Genomic DNA, 18,694 nt, shown 5'->3' on the forward strand with positions numbered 1-18,694 from the left:
TATGAGGGTTTAGACCATAATCTACCACGCTGGCCAAGTGCGTGTTGGCAGATGTCACATGTCGTCGAATTTTTTGATTCTCAAACATGCCGGTTTCCTCACGATGATTTTCTTCACCGTTTCGAATCGTTTTGATTAGTATCGCCAGGATAAAATTATTTCCTAACGTAATACTTACTTGATACAATTTATTAAGTTTTAACCGTTCGATTCGCAAGTTATTTACCATATAATTAATGATTTTTCAAACTTCATCTTACAATACAGGAAGATGGGGCTAACTTTTTCCAGATAACAAAAAGACTATCAAAGGTAAACTCGAAGCCAATTCTTACGAAAGATGTTCGAATAGTGTTATCCTTACGCTATGCGCCAATGCGGTGGGTTTCTTTGCCAAAAATATTAAAATTCAAAAGGCTCCGTCCAATCGCGTATTGCATGTTCATACGCTCCATGTAAACTCGAAATGTGTGTATCCAAATTACATTTATGTGTATTAAGTGTTGATTTATCGGGGATAACGAAATATGTCATTAATCATGTTTAATAAAAAAGTAGCATTATACTAATGTACCTAAAATACTTAATTAAACTTATTTCTTCTTCTTTAAAATAAACATTACAAAATCGTAACACTTATCGGAAAACTACATAGTTCCAATTCATAGAATGCTATAGGGACTAGTATTATCATATATTATAATATTATCGCTGCATGTTACAATATTATACAGATAAATAGCCACAAGGCAACGGCTTTTGGTATAGGATATTCAATTTTTTGGAATCAAAAAAAAAAAAATGGAATATTCTGTGAGAAATTTCGCCTATAGTGAAATTACAGTAGGCGGAAATAAAGTAGTAAATTCATTCTAACATAAGAGAGCTGACCGCTAAATTTAGAATTTCTAGTATTTCGATTTATCGCTCAAACAAACTCAAACATTTTTATGTTAATTAGGCAGAACTTGCTCGTTGTATAGAATGTATAGAATAGAATCAATGCAATGATATGTTATCATTCGTTTGAAAGTCAGTCAAACCAAACATTACGACGACGATATTTTGATATTTTACTCAAAGTCAAAGCTCAGAAATTTGTTAATGAGCATTTGGTATGTACCTATACTATGAAAGAAACGATTATTATTATGAACAGAAAGTAATTACGTAACCCTTCAAGTTCCAAGATTTAACGTTGTCGGTGAACCCTAGAGAATCGTTTTCTAGAAATAACCGATGTGCAATTAAAAACGTCGTTGGAAGTAATTAACTTTTCTTCTATTTCCATACAATAATTTCATATAAAAAACGAGTTTGTGTATAATCCTTTAATGGATGTATGTTATATGAAGCGATAACAAACACATGAATTGGAAATTGTGGGCATGTTAATATCAAGTAAGCAATTGATTGTTTTGTTTATTGGGTCTAGCCATTGTTCCTGCCTTGTGTGGAGCCTTCGAATATTAAACACAGCCTATAAATTATATTAAATTATTCCCTTCGAAATCGCTTCGGTAATGGACCATGTTACTTACAGATAACATAATATCTAACTAAACTATTGATTCTTAAATATCAAATATATCCTTTTCAAGTAATTTTAAACTCATCCAGTTTTAAGTACATGAAAATAATTCTATAATGTGAGTATATTTCTTTACAAAGTTATAACACGTCAAACGCATGAGAAACAATTTTATCCGAAAGCTCTGAATGTCTTTCTGCAAAAACTACAACTATAGTAATTTGATTGAAATTCGGTATGCGGACAGATTATGGCTAGGAATAACATTACATAGGCTTTTTATCAGCATAAAGTTAGATTCTACGAGAATAGAATTTTCATGAATATTATGTGGAAATGTTCATAAAATTTGCACTGTTTCTTATAAATAATGACAAAGATATGTCCAGCAATTAATTAACATTCCTGTTTTCTTAAAAATAATTCTCCATATAAACATAATTTTTTTAATTTTGGAACATTTTATATGTCAGTGTCAAATAAGTGTTCAAGGGTAAATAATCTTTGGGGAACAGAATTAAACTTAACATTTGTATACCCATTTTATTTTAAAAATGTACATAGATTGGATATACCAAAATATCGGGACAGTAAAGGAATCATAATCAATTAACTGAATGAGGCAATTCGCTTTTCGTTACAACTACTATAGCCATGCGACGTCGAGACGAATATGTTATTTTAGATTATACTTGCTGCGCCCCGTCGTTTCACCCGCGTAAGTCCAAATCCCGTGTGAATATCGGTTGCCTATATGTTATTCTAGTTGTGCAGGTATCTGTCGTATCAAATTTCATTGCAATCGATTCAGTAGTTTTGCGTGAAAGAGTAACACATACACACATCCTTTCGCATTTATAATATTAGTAGGATAGTAGGAAGGAAGTAGGATAATAAAATGTATAAATGTTGAAACCAAGAACTGAAACCGAAACAAATACGAATAGCGTTACATATAAGAGCAATAAAGTATGTAACATTATGCAAATATATATATTCTATCATATCGTATTTGTTTGCGTTAGAACATTATGTAAAAGATAAAAATTAAAGCTTCAAAGTTATTCAAGCAAATGCACGATTTTTCGCTCGTTATACAGACCAGCATAAGTTGATCCGCAAGAACATTTATAATGGATGTGAGAACAAAGGCACGTGGGACTTATCGTCGAGTATAGAGGTCTATGTATATTGGGGACCATTAGTCCGCGTTTTGTTGATACAGCTTTAGCTAAGCAGATGTCGCAAGCGTTTGAATGTGGAATAACGTTAAAAACATGGTTGTATAGGCTGTATATATAACCTTTTGTTGGTTTATAAATAGAATCGTAACTTTGTTTATCATTTTTTTAAGCTCATATCTTTTGTTTCAATTATTTTTCTTTTTATATGTTTTATAGCAATACCTATATTATTATTTTTAATCGCCTCAGACTAATATGCGATGTATTTGCAGTATAGATTTTATACAGTATTTAAAAATTGTTTGGTTAAAAGAATAATAATCATTATCACAGATAACAAAACTATAGGCATGACATTAAAAATTTAAAAAGAAAAACAAAAACATTTTCCCGTACCGGGAATCGAACCCGAGCCTCCTGGGTGAAAGCCAGGTATCCTAGCCACTAGACCATACGGGAGATGAGTGGAAATTCAAACTAGCACAACATTTATTGCGGTACATCAACGTGTGCTCATATTTTCTTTTGAATGAAAAATAATCGTCATAATTCTCAAAATAACAAAAGAATGGTATTATCTTACATACTTTTTAACAGTTTTTCACTTCAACTATATTTGACTAATACTAGCTGGTATTCGTGGCTAAGCCCGCGTAGATATTTTTAAACGTAGATATTTACATATATATTTTTTAATTGTTCAAAATTGGTTGTCCTAATCCTAACGGAAACAAATCCAATAGTCCAAAATATATTATAATCGGTTCAGCCATTCTTCAGCTATAAGTGATGTATCTTATCGGATTTTTCTATATAAAAATGGATAGTAATTCTGATTAATATATTCAATGAGATGTTAAACATGGTTCAATTTAAGTATTTCATTATTTTACTACATGATGTATTCAAACATTAAAGTATAGATTCAAGTATATAATAATTTATAATCAAATCGTGAAAATCGACAAACTAGCGCTATCTATGATATTTTCACTGTACTTATGCTACCTAAAAACATATTATCACCAGTGTGTTTAAATTTAACTTTGTAGAAGTTCTTATTGTTTACATGAGATGTCGCTGTTATCAAAAATGTAAAGTAAAATGTAAAGACTTATTTTATTGTTTCAAATTTATTTCAAATAATGATGAAATATCACATCTTGCTATTGATCACCGAGCTTGCAATATATTTTATAACCAATTCCTAATCCCGGCTGATAACTTTCAAAATATTTGAAATTAATTTATCATTTAGCATGGTGACTGTCAGTTGCAGTTCCTTAGGTGGGTTGAGTAGTGGTGACCTTCAAATTAAACATTCTCTAGTCACCTCCTCTGGGTTAAAAAATTGTCGAATGGAAGTAAAAGTAGTAAGCTGGTTGTACGGCACGACATTAGCACACTTTTAACATCTTTGTATGACAAGCTGACGTAGAATTGAAATAATATTATCTTATAAAATGTCGGGGGAAGTGACAGTGAAACATAAATACGTGTTTCCAACATCCCCACTGATCAATCGAACACTGGATCTGCAGATGACGGTCATCAAATCTTAACCACAGATAACGTAATACTGTACTAGTCTTAACCATTGTACGAGTTATCAGCTCGGAAGAAATGATTGACTATTGCCCCTAGCTTGTGGACCATATAATTTCCATTACAGATTTTAATTTGTACTAAAAGATATTGATGTTGTAAGTAACTCAGTAATAGTTTATGTTGCATTTAAAATAATTTAAATCTAAAAGGTTTAGGTATTATTATTAATAATAATAGGAAATCTAAAAAAGGATAAATACTTCACACAATCTTCATACTTACAAAATTAAATCCTTTAGCTTATATTTATAAATGGGTAATTTAGAAAAACTCATATTAAATACGAATATCTTTATTTCGACAACAATTTAAGACAGAAGGATTTGTAACTTATCCAAATAATTATATTATTTATTCACTAAACTTTGTCACATACGTTTTAAATAGGAAAGTCTAGTTTCTTACATGTAGATTTTATCTAACAAAGCAAAGAAGGTACACCGAAAGCGTAATTTTTACAATGGAAACTGGAAAGACGAAAGATTTTTACAATCACTATAATACTGAGTCGAAAAATACTGACACTACTGAAGAAATACATAGACGAAATATAGATAGAAGAGTTTAATTAGTAATTTTATCTCTATATAGGAATTCAAATTACACTACTACATTAGCAATAGGCCGATGATTAAAACTATTGTAGTATAAACAAAAGTCATTTTACTGAAGCATTTCATAAATATATTGTGTTTCACACAAACGATATTTGAACGAGTTGAGTTTGTTAGTTTAATAAGTCGTATCAGCACGCATGTGACTAGAATTTAAGCGTATACGTTTAGTGCGCGTCGCGTCGCCTCCGGCCGGGGCCTCCCGCAAAGTTGGCGGCTGCTACGCCCATCATGTGCTTGGCGTGCAGGGCGCCAGAGTAGCCACGGTTCAGGCCGAGGTCCAGGGCACGTTTCTCGCTGAAAATACAAGATCTTGTTTTATACACCATTCCATGAAGCAGCAAAGTCTTTATTAAAACAGTTTGCGATTTTATTGGGAAGATCAGAAGTTGTTTAACGACAACAATTGAGTATGTAAATAATGTAGCGGTATGCTACTATTTCGTACGATGAGTGAGTGAGCCGGCGGCCCCAGTATAAAAAACAGTACCAAAATAAAAATAATTTTGACTTTTTATACATACCTAGAAATGACATCTTTGTAGCTGTACGCAAAAATAAGAATAAATTACCATTATTATTGTTTTCAATACAATTGGCTTTGAAATTGGTTTAAATGTGCAATATTTGTCATACATTTTACAACAGTTATAAATGAGAAAGTTATAAATGTTAATATTTGTATTAAGAACATCAAAGAAGGATGTCAAAATATAAACAGTTTAGTAAATCGACCTCTCCAAATTATTTCACTATTAGAAAATACTTACTTTGCGACTCTGCGTTCCAGTTGGAGGTAGTTGTCTAGACGGTTAAGCATGTCCATGATCTCTTCGGGCTCATACGGGCCGTCGTCGAGGAAGTAGTTGCCAGCGCTGAAAAATCAATATATTAAAATCAGTAATTTATGTTGTATACCCAAGCGTAAGAGCGTTGATAATCTTTACGTAAACGATTTCGTACGATGACGCATTATTTGCATTTTCAGAATACAACAGCACCCACAAAACCATTACAATAGTAACATTAAGAAAAACTTCTATTCTTATGCGATGGGGCATCGCCAGTTAAATTACAATGCTGAAATATACAGATGATCTTATAAATAACTGATTGAAAAATACTCCTGTATCTTTTTATAACTTACATCCTGGGATAACATGTGGCTGGTGTCGCCAGCAAGAGAGCGCCAAGAAGGAAGATAGCAAGCAAGCACGTGAATCGGACCATTCTGAAACGGTTTATATTTATCATTATCGATGATGATTGCATTTTTGACGTAGATTATGGAGTGAGGGATTAGGGTTGAGATTTCATGTTATTATGAATACGATTGCTCATAAATCATGGTCTTACTTTGCCAAAATTCTATTGAATACTATTTTAACTCGTGGTTTTTGAAACAACTTTTAGGATACATATATAGATAAAACATGACTATGAGATCGATTATTTTGTTTAATCGATTTATATAAATTTAATTTAAACATAAATTTATTTATGGATTGCAAAGAATTTTCCCCTGTTGTGATAGAATATGACGAAGTCATTACGCATATGAATAATAATACATTTTTAATTCTTAATTAAGTTAATGAATGCTTCATAAACCTTTATTTCCGAGAACAATTGACTGACTGATGCGAAATATTTTCCAGGCTATTTTTTTAATGGCAACGAGTATGTATGTTATATAAGTACATACATAACTTGCTAGGTTTAATGAAAAGAAATTGTGTGTTGCGAGTGATAAATACTCGTATCATTTATTTCACAGTTTTGTTCCGTTTATGTTGGAAAGCTTACGAACCTAAACGGGTATGGCTATGAAGTTCCGAATATTAGCTAGTATTGAATTCATTTCAAATGAGGACAAGGATTATAAGCTCTTGAAACTGAAACTACGCTGGTATGCTGTTTAGCTTCACAATTACGTAGTCAATTAGCTGGTAGGTCTAGTAGACAATCGGATCAGTGCACTCCACTTCAAGTGAAGGACAGAGGATGGACTTTGTTTGATACGAGTATACTCGAAGCTTCCAGAATATTGTATTATAACTAATAGTGATATCAGATATTTAATGCATTTGGAATTAACACATCGATTGTAGGTAATGAATTTATAATCTATTTCGATTTTGCAGCGTCTGAACTATTCATTATTTTCAAGAGAGTTTTATTTTATATTATTTTGTTTCTTTAAAGTGCTTTAAATCGCAAAGCACATCTGTTTAATATTACTTTGAAAATAAGTTCTAGCGCTATATATGTAGATAAATAAGCACGCGGACATACGAAACGTAAAAATTAAATATAGAATTATTCGGTAAAATAAATTAAATAGGACTAAAATAAGTGTGTCCTAATCGCTACATATACAGCACCTAATACGATCGCTTTGTCTGTAAACGGTTATTGCTTTTCACATTATCTTGGAAATATAGAAGATATCTAGCCTTTCTAATCTTAATTCAAGGCATTATGAAGGAACCCGTTGTTGGCTTTTGTTCCAGATAATGTTTATTATAAGAAAAATAGTATTCTACTAAACTTTTTGATAATATTACTAATATTACATAACAAAATACATTTTAATTTATATGAAGATGATCAAATGATTAGTAATAAAGTCGGGGGTCGAGAACAGACGAGTACGCAAGAAATCAATTGATTTTTCAATATTCGATGTATATAAGTAGTTATATGTACGTTTTAGTATACGTAGTGTATTGAAAAGGTCGCCAAACAACTATCTTCTGCAACTTTATTATAATTATTATTTTTTCAGTTTTCTTACATCTACTTGTTAAAGAGTTAAATAATTAAATAACTATATCTGCACATTCTTTATATAACCACGACTCGACATGCTTAAGGAAAACATCGCGAGTAGAACCGCATGTAGAAAAATGAAATGGTTCGACATGTGACGTCTGCCAACCCGCACCAGAATCAGATAGATGGTGGATTATGGCTATAGTGTAGGCCTGAACTCTCAGAGTAGAGACATATGTAGTATGTTGTAAAAGGATAATTCTTTGCTTATAGAATAAAATGCATACTAAGTGCTTTTTTATGATTTTAACCGAAAAATCTTGACGGCCTGTGCTTTTCTTTAAAAATTTCTTACTTTGCTACTTACAAGAAAGGGCTAAACGACACGTTGATAATATATAAATATTTATATGATCTCTTCATAATCACTTTCAGTAGTTATTAGCGGTATGGATCATACAATTCATTCCTGTTTATGAATAAGACGGTCAGACCGTATCAAATTTTTGCGTATTTCATATTAATTATGAAATAAAATCAGTGACTAACCTCAGTTATGATTTAAGCCGTCATGAACAAAACAAAATAAATTTACGGATCAGAGTCTAAAGGCGCGTAAAGTTTTTGGGACTTTGTTAAATATAGACGTAGGGGCCGTAAATTTTATTTAACCTAAAACTCTTATAAGCCCTTGTTGACACGCCATTTTGTTATACAGTCAGTCGCGAAACTTTAATTATTTAATTAATAATTTAATCTGAGTTGTATAAATTTATATAAATGTTGTTTAACTATTTAATTTAATTCTTATCTATACAAAATAAACAAAAATAATTTAAGGTATCGAATGTTTGCAGATAAGGTATTTATTATAAACAAATGCCTCCTAAACGAGGCTGTCTGAATAGATGTATCTATAGACATACATATTCACAATATACTCAACTATACATTAGAATAGTAAATATATTCACTATATCTAAATATGCTTGCATAGGTACAGATCGCTTGATAGAACTAATACAATCTGACGCTTGGATTTGGGTAGATTCCCTTGAGGCAGTGATATTGAACCTTATGTAAATAATATGTTAATACTGTTCCTGTTTAAAAAATGACTGATATTTACTACTGATAAAAAAGGTTTAATATCTTATATTTGTAGCAACGTATCGATCTGACCAACGTCCTTTAGCACAAAAATGTAAAATGCAGAGCCTAATTTAAGGAACATTTTATCAATTTTTATAAATAGGTTAGTAATAAATAACGTAACTTTTCCAGAATTACATAGTTTCCCTGATTAGTTTTGAAATTCAGCCCCCTGCAAAATATCGTTACCCAGTTGAAAAAAGCATGTAAATATTACAAGTTCAAATTAACAAAATAAGTTTTGAATTTCAGATAGTTAAGTAGTCCTTGACTCTCACTTGCTAGTTTGATAAGATAATAAAATTAGACTAAAAGACAAAAAGTCCGGTTTTGTTTATATATTAGCTATTTCATACTGAAACATGTAATAGGTATTACTATTCGATTATCTTTTATCGCCGGTGACCGATCATGCATATAGTTGACATAACCCACTCGAAACTAATTAGTATCGCGCTGATTGGACAATCGATTTCATGACGATCGATGGACATGCTTACCTTTGTTAATGAAACACTGAATATAGATCACGTGATATAATGTTTGGAGACAAGCTTTTCTGCTGCTATATAAGAAATAGTAGCTGCTTCCAAAATCTCACGTTAAATTAACAACTGAAGTATTTAAATTAATGTACGTGTGTCTTCGTGTAACGTGTTGAAACATTACCGCCGCTTTCATAGATACGTGTAGTGGAACGCAGATTAGAATTATTGTTACATTGTGGTTAAATTTTGCGTAATGGGTGAACCTAGTAGCTATTAATTGTAAAGACATATGTTTAAATTATATGAATACGTTTGCAATACATTGCATGTAAGATTTATAAATAAAGCAAACAATTTATTCAATGCTTTGGATAGCCGAGACAAATAAACATTCCAATCGAGAAACGGGTAGAAATAGTAAGGTTTCTCTTTGCTTGACATCTTTAAAATTTAAGTCACTTAAAACATTCAACTTACAGAACAGGAGTTGAGCCTTCTGTACCTATACAAAGCTTAACAGTGTATATATATTAATACGTATTTTTTTTCATGTTTTTTGTCATGTTATTACTTTTATTCACAGTTATCTTTTCTTTTAGGTAAGCGGACGACTGAGCAGGTGGTTCGCCTGATAGTAAGCGATCTCCACCGCCCTAGAACATTTGGAGAGTAGCGCCGCTGCTATTGCATTTCTCTCATTAAAGGAGTAAAGGATAAGGAAAGGATCGAATCAAAAAGACGGGAATAATGGAATGGACTGGGACGGTTAAGGAAAAGGAAGGATATGAGCCTCTGACTCCCCTATTCACCGATCCAAAGACAGTTGCTCCTTTTTCACGCCGATTATGCAGTGCAGCAGAAAAACTTTTTGGGTTAGTGTTTCCCCATATTATCATATTTAAATTATCTGAGAAAGAAATCTCCTTCTATACCTCAGGTTAATTGTTAAACTATCTGCAAGCTGCACTCTCTCAGTCTAAGCTTAACCGGATTAAAAATTTAAACCAAAGAAAGTCATAAAGCCGTGACATACGGAGGAGTGAATGGACATTAACCGTTGGCCCGTTTTATTATTCTGTCGTTGACGTACATTGCCCGTAAGAACGTGTCCACCAGACTCGCTGGGAGCTTTGTACAATACACATATTGTTATATGTGGTGCATACTCCAAATTATTGTTAAATGCGCTATAAATGTATATAACAAAAAGCGCGGGAAACAAAATAATGTTAGCGACATTACTAACGAGATTTAGGTAGCCGACTTGATTTAATGACGTGTAAAAATATTTCAAATGTTGATCTTTAGATGTATATAGAAAATTTAAAAACTTAACAAAATTTTTCGTCTTTGATTGTTATGTTGAATTATTTTTTCCTTTAACACCAAAATGTTAATCGCGTATCTAAAATAAACTATACGACAATTGGCAATTATACAAAATACTGATATTAGAAGTGTAATCAAATTGCAATTTAATGTTATCCGTTAGTGTAGGTGTGATAGTTAAACATGCTTTGTACACTATACAGTGATAAGAAAAATCAACATGACCTTTACTCAAAACTAAAAAAATGATACGGCGATTATGCTTGAAGCACTCGATATTATGCACTTAACATTAAAATAGAATAATGATATATAATTTATCCGGGATCCCGTCAGATCAATAACGCATAATTATTAAAAATCTCTTTGTTCTTGTTAAAATAATTATACTTAGAAATAGAAAATGGCCAACAATATGATAGGTACCTATATTTATTATTTTTGAGAAGATTGCTTTGATTGGTTTTAATTTTTGTACACAGCTGTGATGGATGGCCTAAATTAAACTGATAAAAAAATTAACATGTATATAAGAATATTATGGAAATAAGTAATAAAGCTGGTACCTTGTTTCACAGATATATTATGACCGTATTTAGATTTAACAATATATTCGGAGAAGAGGTACGTATTAATTATTGCCTAGCATTAGCTTACTTACCTATCTAGTACCTAGAACACAGATAATATAAAACTAGTTGAAAGACGTTAATAATGTTCTGCTAGCTATTCTGTATATATTTTAATTTATATATTTTACAATGTATTTATAGATGGGGTTCTTACAAATTTACTCAAAAATATTCTTATTTAAATCATTCATTTTTTAAAAGAATGTTTATAAAACGTTGCAATATGAGAAATTCCAAACTTTTATTTACATCGGCTTCAATCATATTATATTCCTAGTTCCTCCATAATTTATCTTTGAATATATAAAACGAAAATATTTCCCGAATGATGTGACTATTCCAGTAAAGCACAGTTTGTTAAAGAAATACAGGTTTGCAAGCAAAAAGTTTGTATGAGAGTAGCTAATGTATGAACTTTTGTGATGTAGAAAATTGCTTTCGACAAGCAATTAAGACGAGTTGCAAGATTGTGTTTTATCCGCAGGGAAGTGCGTGAATGGTGAACGAATATCAATTTATTGATTAGTCGAATTTAGAAATTATTATACATTTTTTATATACAGTATATGGGAGTGTCCGAATGTATTGAGTAGGTTATTTTGAACGTAGTGAATTCCTTTTTGAATTTCACAGGCTTGTTTTATAATAATAATTGTATGGAAATAATATGAAAATATGTTGGGGTGATTATAATACATTCGTATTGGTACACATACCAGGTGCGTACCTGTCAATTTACATTATTGGTTTTGGCTCATCTGTTATCATCTCAAGACAACTTATTATTAATTGTAGTTTTATTTACTTTATTTCAATCGTTTTAAATTTCTTCAATTTAAGCTAATAAAACTGTACAGAATATTTAAACCATATTTCAGGCAACTTTTTCAACGGAAGTGCGTTTAATTACATTTCCTTATACTTCCGTTACTTCTACCATAACCAATACTGTGCCATATATATCCTTCATTCTATTTTTTATAAGTTACTAGCTGCGCCCCGCGGTTTGACCCGCGTAAGTCCGTATTCCGTAGGAATATCGGGATAAAAAGTTGCCTATATGTTATTCCAGTTGTCCAGCTATCTGCGTACCAAATTTCATTGCAATCGGTTTAGTAGTTTTTGCGTGAAAGAGCAACAAACACACACACATCCTTACAAACTTTCGCATTTATAATATTAGTAGGATTTAAATAGGTCATAATATAGAACACCGTTTGAATGTTAAAGGATAGATAGTTTCCATTACTTTTTAAGCAGGTGAAAAATAACAACGTTCTGACATTTTACACGTCTCTATCCTACCCCGGTATCCCACGTACATTCAATAAATACAATTTTGCTATCCGTGCTCTGTTTTCGATACCACACTGAGATTACTTCCACGATTAGTGACCTACTGGATTGGAAAATCGGGAAATGGAGATGTTTATAAATAAAAAAATGTGTTGAGTTAAAATTCCATTTTGGTTACATCATTTTCAATTGTCTATTGATCTGTCTTTCGTTTGTGTCAGACCTTTTTTGTCTTTTCCATCAATTTATCTTGTTTGTTATTTACGTTTATAATTTGCAGTGTTCTTATTATCTATATTTTTATATATTCTATATTTTTTGTGTATAAAATGTCTATCAAAACCTGTATTCTATTATCTTAATTTGTCAAACGTAAATTATGTATGGCAATCTGCTGTCTTCCTGCATTCAATACACATACATCTCACATTATGTGAATTCAACGTCTTTATTTCGAAGCTGCTAAATTCCATATTTAAACGAAAACATGGAAGTCAATATTAAGATGCTAGGAAATTTTAATCGGATTTGTTATACCTACTTTCATACCCATTAAGACGTTTACAAACATGTACCTGACACGTTTTCTTCAACCTTTAGATGTGTGCCAGATATCGGATGAAAGAACATTGTATGGACGTTCACTAAGATAGCTCTGTTTGTTCTGATTTGAAAAGAAGACGACTACGCTATCGGACTTTTATCGTCGCCATTGTGCCTTACACGTTTTTGACTAACATTTTTATTTTTTAATACGATATTTTATTACGTGTTCCTAGTAAGCTACGGTATTTGTAGAATGGAGACTAAAATGTCTTATTACAACTTTATAATTCTATGAATAAATTGGCTTTTAAAATAATATTGTAGTAGTATTTTTATAGTATAATATTTATCCGGATATTATCGCATCAGCAATATAAAGACTCTTTCGTTTACTTAATTTTTTTAATCTACGGTGGTCCAAACTGATTTATACAAATACCATTAACATTATACATAACAACCATAAGGTACAATCTCAAAATTACTAAATAAAGTTTATGTATGATCTATAATAGTGGTATAAATGTTTTTCATCGAATTAAATGTGATTCTCTATTTCGTGAAAAAGTGTATTTATTTACAGGTACAAGAAATTTGCTGTAATAAGGTAAAGCAAGATTTATGCCTTTTAGCCGTATGAAATATGCTTTTGAAACTAATTTATTTTTGATTTATTACAAGAAAATTTACGTAAATTGGTGTTTACATTAGAAATGCTTTCTTGTATAGTAACAAATTTAAATTTACCGAGGTTTAAAAAGCAAAAAGATCTAATATAATGTTATTAAAAAATCATTTATGCATTTCGTGAAACAAAAAATAAAAACAATACTCCAAAGGGAAGTAATTTGTACAGAACGTGTATTTCTAAAGTTTAATTTCTTAAAAACAAAAGCTACGTTGTGGAAATGTTGTTTTGTGGAATTCGCAGTTCTACGATATAATAAAGTCATTTCAAAATACGATTCGTTTTAGTATTAAATTTTTAAAAGCATTTTAGTATAGGTACTTCTAGGTTTTACCGCAGCTTAGATTTAATTATTTCGGTAGTATTACGAAAATTAAATTTTTATAACTGAAATGTTACTTACATTACAAATTTTGAATCACTATAACATAGTATAAAGCAAAGTGTCTGTATATATGTTTGCTTAAATCTTTAAAACTACGCAACTGATTTTTACGGTTTTTTTTTTAATACATAGAGTTATTCATGAGGATGGTTTATATGTATAAAAATAACATCTATTAAACTTCTCCGAATTTAATGCGTACAAAGCCGCGAGAGTCAAAGTTTAATCATTAGTATTAGGATCCGTGAAACTACTTTCGTTCGTATTATGAACTATGGATAATAGAATCGAAATTCTATTGTATCTGGGCTGTTCTATTTATCCCTACAAAAACTGTCTGTCTGAATAACTCTTAAAAATTTAAAATCTTGCAACGAAGGTCCCAGACGGATCTATTGAGAGCAATATTTATAAAACCAAAAAGTGCTATGTGTAAAATATCACATACAGCTTGCAACAAGATATTTAATCTTTTTATCCAAATATAGGAATAGGATATGCCGTTGTGAAGCCAGCGAAGTCGTTGAGATAAACCTTTTGTCATAAATTGTATTGAATGGTTTCGGTTTCTACATTATGTAAAAGAATTGGACTGCTATTCATAATACTCCGCACATCTATGCAAGTGCTATTACATTAGGTACTAGGTAACGTCTTATCAAATGAATTGAACTACGAAAAAATACAGGCAAATTTAAATTTAAATTGTGATATGACGTGAATACATAACAAGGCAATGGAGTCAGAACAAGGACTAAAACTTTAATTCCTTGTAAAAGTTAAGACAACTTCATAATCCCTTTGGGATCGAGGGACGATAACCCTTATCTTTTGGGCTTGTATCGCGTTGTACATGTGTTACACGCCATCATTACGAGGGTGTCCGATTTGAATAATTGATTTAAACATACATGTGTGTAGTGCATTTGACACAGTTTATATTTTGTTATAATCATTTGATAGTCGAAAAACATAATTCATTCATACTTTATATCTATAAATTACAACAACACGCTGTAAACAATAGGTAGGTGTTTGAACGCAACACAACTACACAACTATAAGAATACCATTTGTAAAATGTGAAAAGACAGGCATTTAAACTCCTTAAGCCCCGACGCAAAAAGAGAGGTGTTATAAGTTTTGAATAAGAGTAAGTATAATTAAAATTTTGATTAAGTTATATAAGTTTAAGTGGGGTAAAAATTGAATTCGTCTTTCATAATGTAAGACAATGTTTCATTTTTAAATAGCGCTACATAAATGTACGCATTACACTCAAAAGAGTTTATACAACTGTTTAACGCAATACAACATAAATAAAATAAGATACAGCCAAATTTATTGAATAAAACGTACGAAATTCCTTGAGTTATTAAAATACCAAGAAAATATCCATGGTTAATAACGGAGTTTTGTTTCGCCTCGAGGCACTTCACTTCACTGTGAGATTTGCTATCTGCCAATATGGACTTGTATATTTATTGTCTTATAAAATATTTTATGATTTATAACCCAAATAAAAGTCTTTCATCCATCCTTATCGATCACAACATAAACCCATTCCTATTGTTTATACAAGGTGTATATATTATTGAAAATTAATATTTGTTGCTACTATTCGTGTTTAATGACTTCAATTATTTCACTAGCCTTATATACTATTAAAAATAACTCAAACATTCATAATGTAATGATTAAAATAGAAATTGGTTCACGAATGTATCGGAATAAAAAAAACATCTTTAGGTAATCGTCGGATAAAATATGTGTGTTAGGCACAAAGAAATACCGGTCAAGTATTTGGTCAAAATCTTAAATATGCATGGTTAAGTTTCTTGACACGTTTGCATCTCGGTTACCAACAACGAGAAGTATGTTCGGCATCCTTTGGAAACATTTGCAATATCTCGCTTCAAATAAACTTTAAGCTTTGACATATATTGCTAGAAAATTTCGTACCTACTTTAGCACTAAGATATTATGTCATGTAGTGCTAAATTTTAGATGTATATTTATAACTGGTGCAGACCCATCAGACGTTGTTCTGTGTTCTTGCGAACTGGCAACTGCGTCAGTATAAAATCGCTGTTTTTTTCTAATATTTATTTTATTTTTTACAATTTTCTATTGTTTTGTTTATTTTCTTTCATAAGATCCTTCATACATATACAATAACAAACAACAACACTTACGCGCGATGCTGTAATTAAGGAAATAGGTATTCATTTTTTTTTAAATACAAGATTTCATATTAACTACAACATTACGTGAAAAGGAATTAAAATTGCAACTTATATTATATTTTACGTTCTTGTTAAAAACTCGTATAGATAAAATTGAATAAATGTTTTGTAAATAGAATACAGGCATTATGAGTTTAACCTCTAACCGTTTATAGCTATCAAATCTCATCAAGCGTTTTATTTTCTATAAAGTTATTTTTGTTTTCTCCCCGTCGTAATTTGATCATGTATTTTTTATTACCCTGGTATTGGGCAAACTGCGAGATTTGATTCCGCGGACGTTGGCTAAATAACATTATTTGATGAACACAATAGTGTAGCAAAACCTCGACTTTGACGGATCGAGATAAACTGATTGCTTTGCTTTATATATTATCTTTCGACGATTGTTTTGATCCTAATTGAGTTTGCTAGCTTGAAATAACTTATTATCTACATTTATGCCCTGCGAGTTCTAGATGTTTATAGATATAAATACAAAAATCTTATGACTTTACGCCGTGGCAACGCATGAGTAAAAAAGACGCCAAATAAGTCTGAATTCTGAAACAATATACCTACTGTATGAAAGGTTTAAATTTATTTTTTATGCTTTATATGAAATCCTGACATAGTGAAGTAGATTTTAATTTAATTTCACTTGATTTATTATAAGAATAGGATACTTTCCTTGTTTATTTGGATTACTTAAAAACAACAACACAGTGAAACAGTATCACAAAATCTGGGCTATAGTTTTATACGATAAACATAGATGAATATGTTAGCATATAAATTAAAAGGACGGTATAATTTTATTCCCATATTTGTTTATTACATTTCAATATAACAATATAATATACAAAAAAGCACCTTACGATCACGATAATTGACGGTTTTATATATATAAATAAGTCATGTCCCCTCACATCGACCCTAAACAGGCTTAATATATGTATTGTTGTCCCGTCACGCATCACCGAGTGACGGCAATATGGCGACACGTCCTTATCCCGCCGTTCCTTGTAATGGACCTTGCGTGACAAGTCACATGATACGAAAAAGATTTTTGAAAAGAAGGTTTTAATAGTGACATAATAACAATATTTGTTTTTGAGAGCCTTTTGAGAGTCTCCGTTTTTCTACAATACATCCAGAAAATAAATGAATCAGAAGGAGGAAGGATGTTCTAAAAAATAAGCTATCTACATACCTATTGTTTAATACAAGAGCGGTTAAACCATACATTAATTCAGATTAGATACACCAGTGTCCTCTCGGAATAACGAAATCATTTAAAATAATTACTCATATTAATCATAAAGATTATAAGGAGTGAAAATTTGTCCAGTTGATGCTAATTTATAGACATCGTTTAAAGTTAAACGACTTGGGCGTAAAAGCACAAAATATATGATTTGAGATACTTAATATATAACATACGATAACCCGTTCTTGGGATTAAATCTTATATATAAATAAATAAAAAATGTATAAGAAGATAGATGTCTAAAGAATAATCACTAGATAGAGGTATTTATTTATTAAGGGTTAAAACAAAGGAAATGTGTTTATTTAGGATTCGAGGCTTAACTACTCATAATGCATTATTCAATTATATCAATTGTTCACTTTCTGAATTGGATTTGAATTCAGAAACAAACATATTTACGTGCACCTCATTAATGTTTTTTATATTAATTTTATTTATTTGTATATTTTTAGACAATACCTTTGGCTCCTTTAGGCACAGATAGCATATATTACTACTACTAATATTTTAATAGTTACCTGGTGTATTTTCATAATAGAAGCAAATACTTAATAACAAAGGCACATAGCGTACTCTGTTTTGATATTTTCCTTGTTTAAGGTAAAAGTTCACCGTTACCTCGAAACGCACCCCAATGATATATTATTCAGTTATTTCACTTCGTGGTATATAATTAATTTGTTTTCCTTTTATTCGCACAGATTAAAAACATTTAAGGAATAATGAAATTTATATAATTTAGTTACTTATATTTTGGTTATATGTTGTAAGAATTTAAAAAGGTTATATTTTATATAATAAGCAGTGGTGGCTCACTGGTGAGAACCTCGGACTTTAAAATCGATAAGTCGGGGTTCGAGACCGGGCGAACGTGCAAGAAATAAATTGAGTTTTCAAATTATCTGCAAATGTGGATAACATCACCACTGCTTAAAACGGTGAAGGAAAACATCGTGAGGAAACCGGCA

At 30.9% G+C, this 18,694-nt stretch overlaps 1 protein-coding gene and 1 non-coding gene across 2 annotated transcripts in view; both read right to left on the reverse strand.

Annotated features, from left to right (window-relative positions):
- Positions 1-3,102: 3,102 nt before the first annotated feature.
- Trnae-uuc lies at positions 3,103-3,174 on the reverse strand. Its single transcript has one exon. It is a non-coding gene; the product is annotated as a tRNA-Glu (tRNA).
- A 1,541-nt stretch (positions 3,175-4,715) lies between these two features.
- Positions 4,716-18,694, reverse strand: part of LOC119833912 (diuretic hormone class 2) — a 32,875-nt gene continuing 18,896 nt past the window's right edge. The window contains exons 2-5 of the mRNA XM_038358143.1: positions 6,085-6,168; positions 5,708-5,812; positions 5,462-5,482; positions 4,716-5,234 (exon numbers count right to left, since the gene is read on the reverse strand). Coding sequence (XP_038214071.1) covers positions 5,105-5,234; positions 5,462-5,482; positions 5,708-5,812; positions 6,085-6,167 — 339 coding nt within the window. The 5' untranslated portion in view covers position 6,168 and the 3' untranslated portion in view covers positions 4,716-5,104. The remainder of the gene's footprint in view (positions 5,235-5,461; positions 5,483-5,707; positions 5,813-6,084; positions 6,169-18,694) is intronic.

Source organism: Zerene cesonia, chromosome 18 (assembly GCF_012273895.1).
Source record: "Zerene cesonia ecotype Mississippi chromosome 18, Zerene_cesonia_1.1, whole genome shotgun sequence".
Lineage (NCBI taxonomy): Eukaryota > Metazoa > Arthropoda > Insecta > Lepidoptera > Pieridae > Zerene > Zerene cesonia.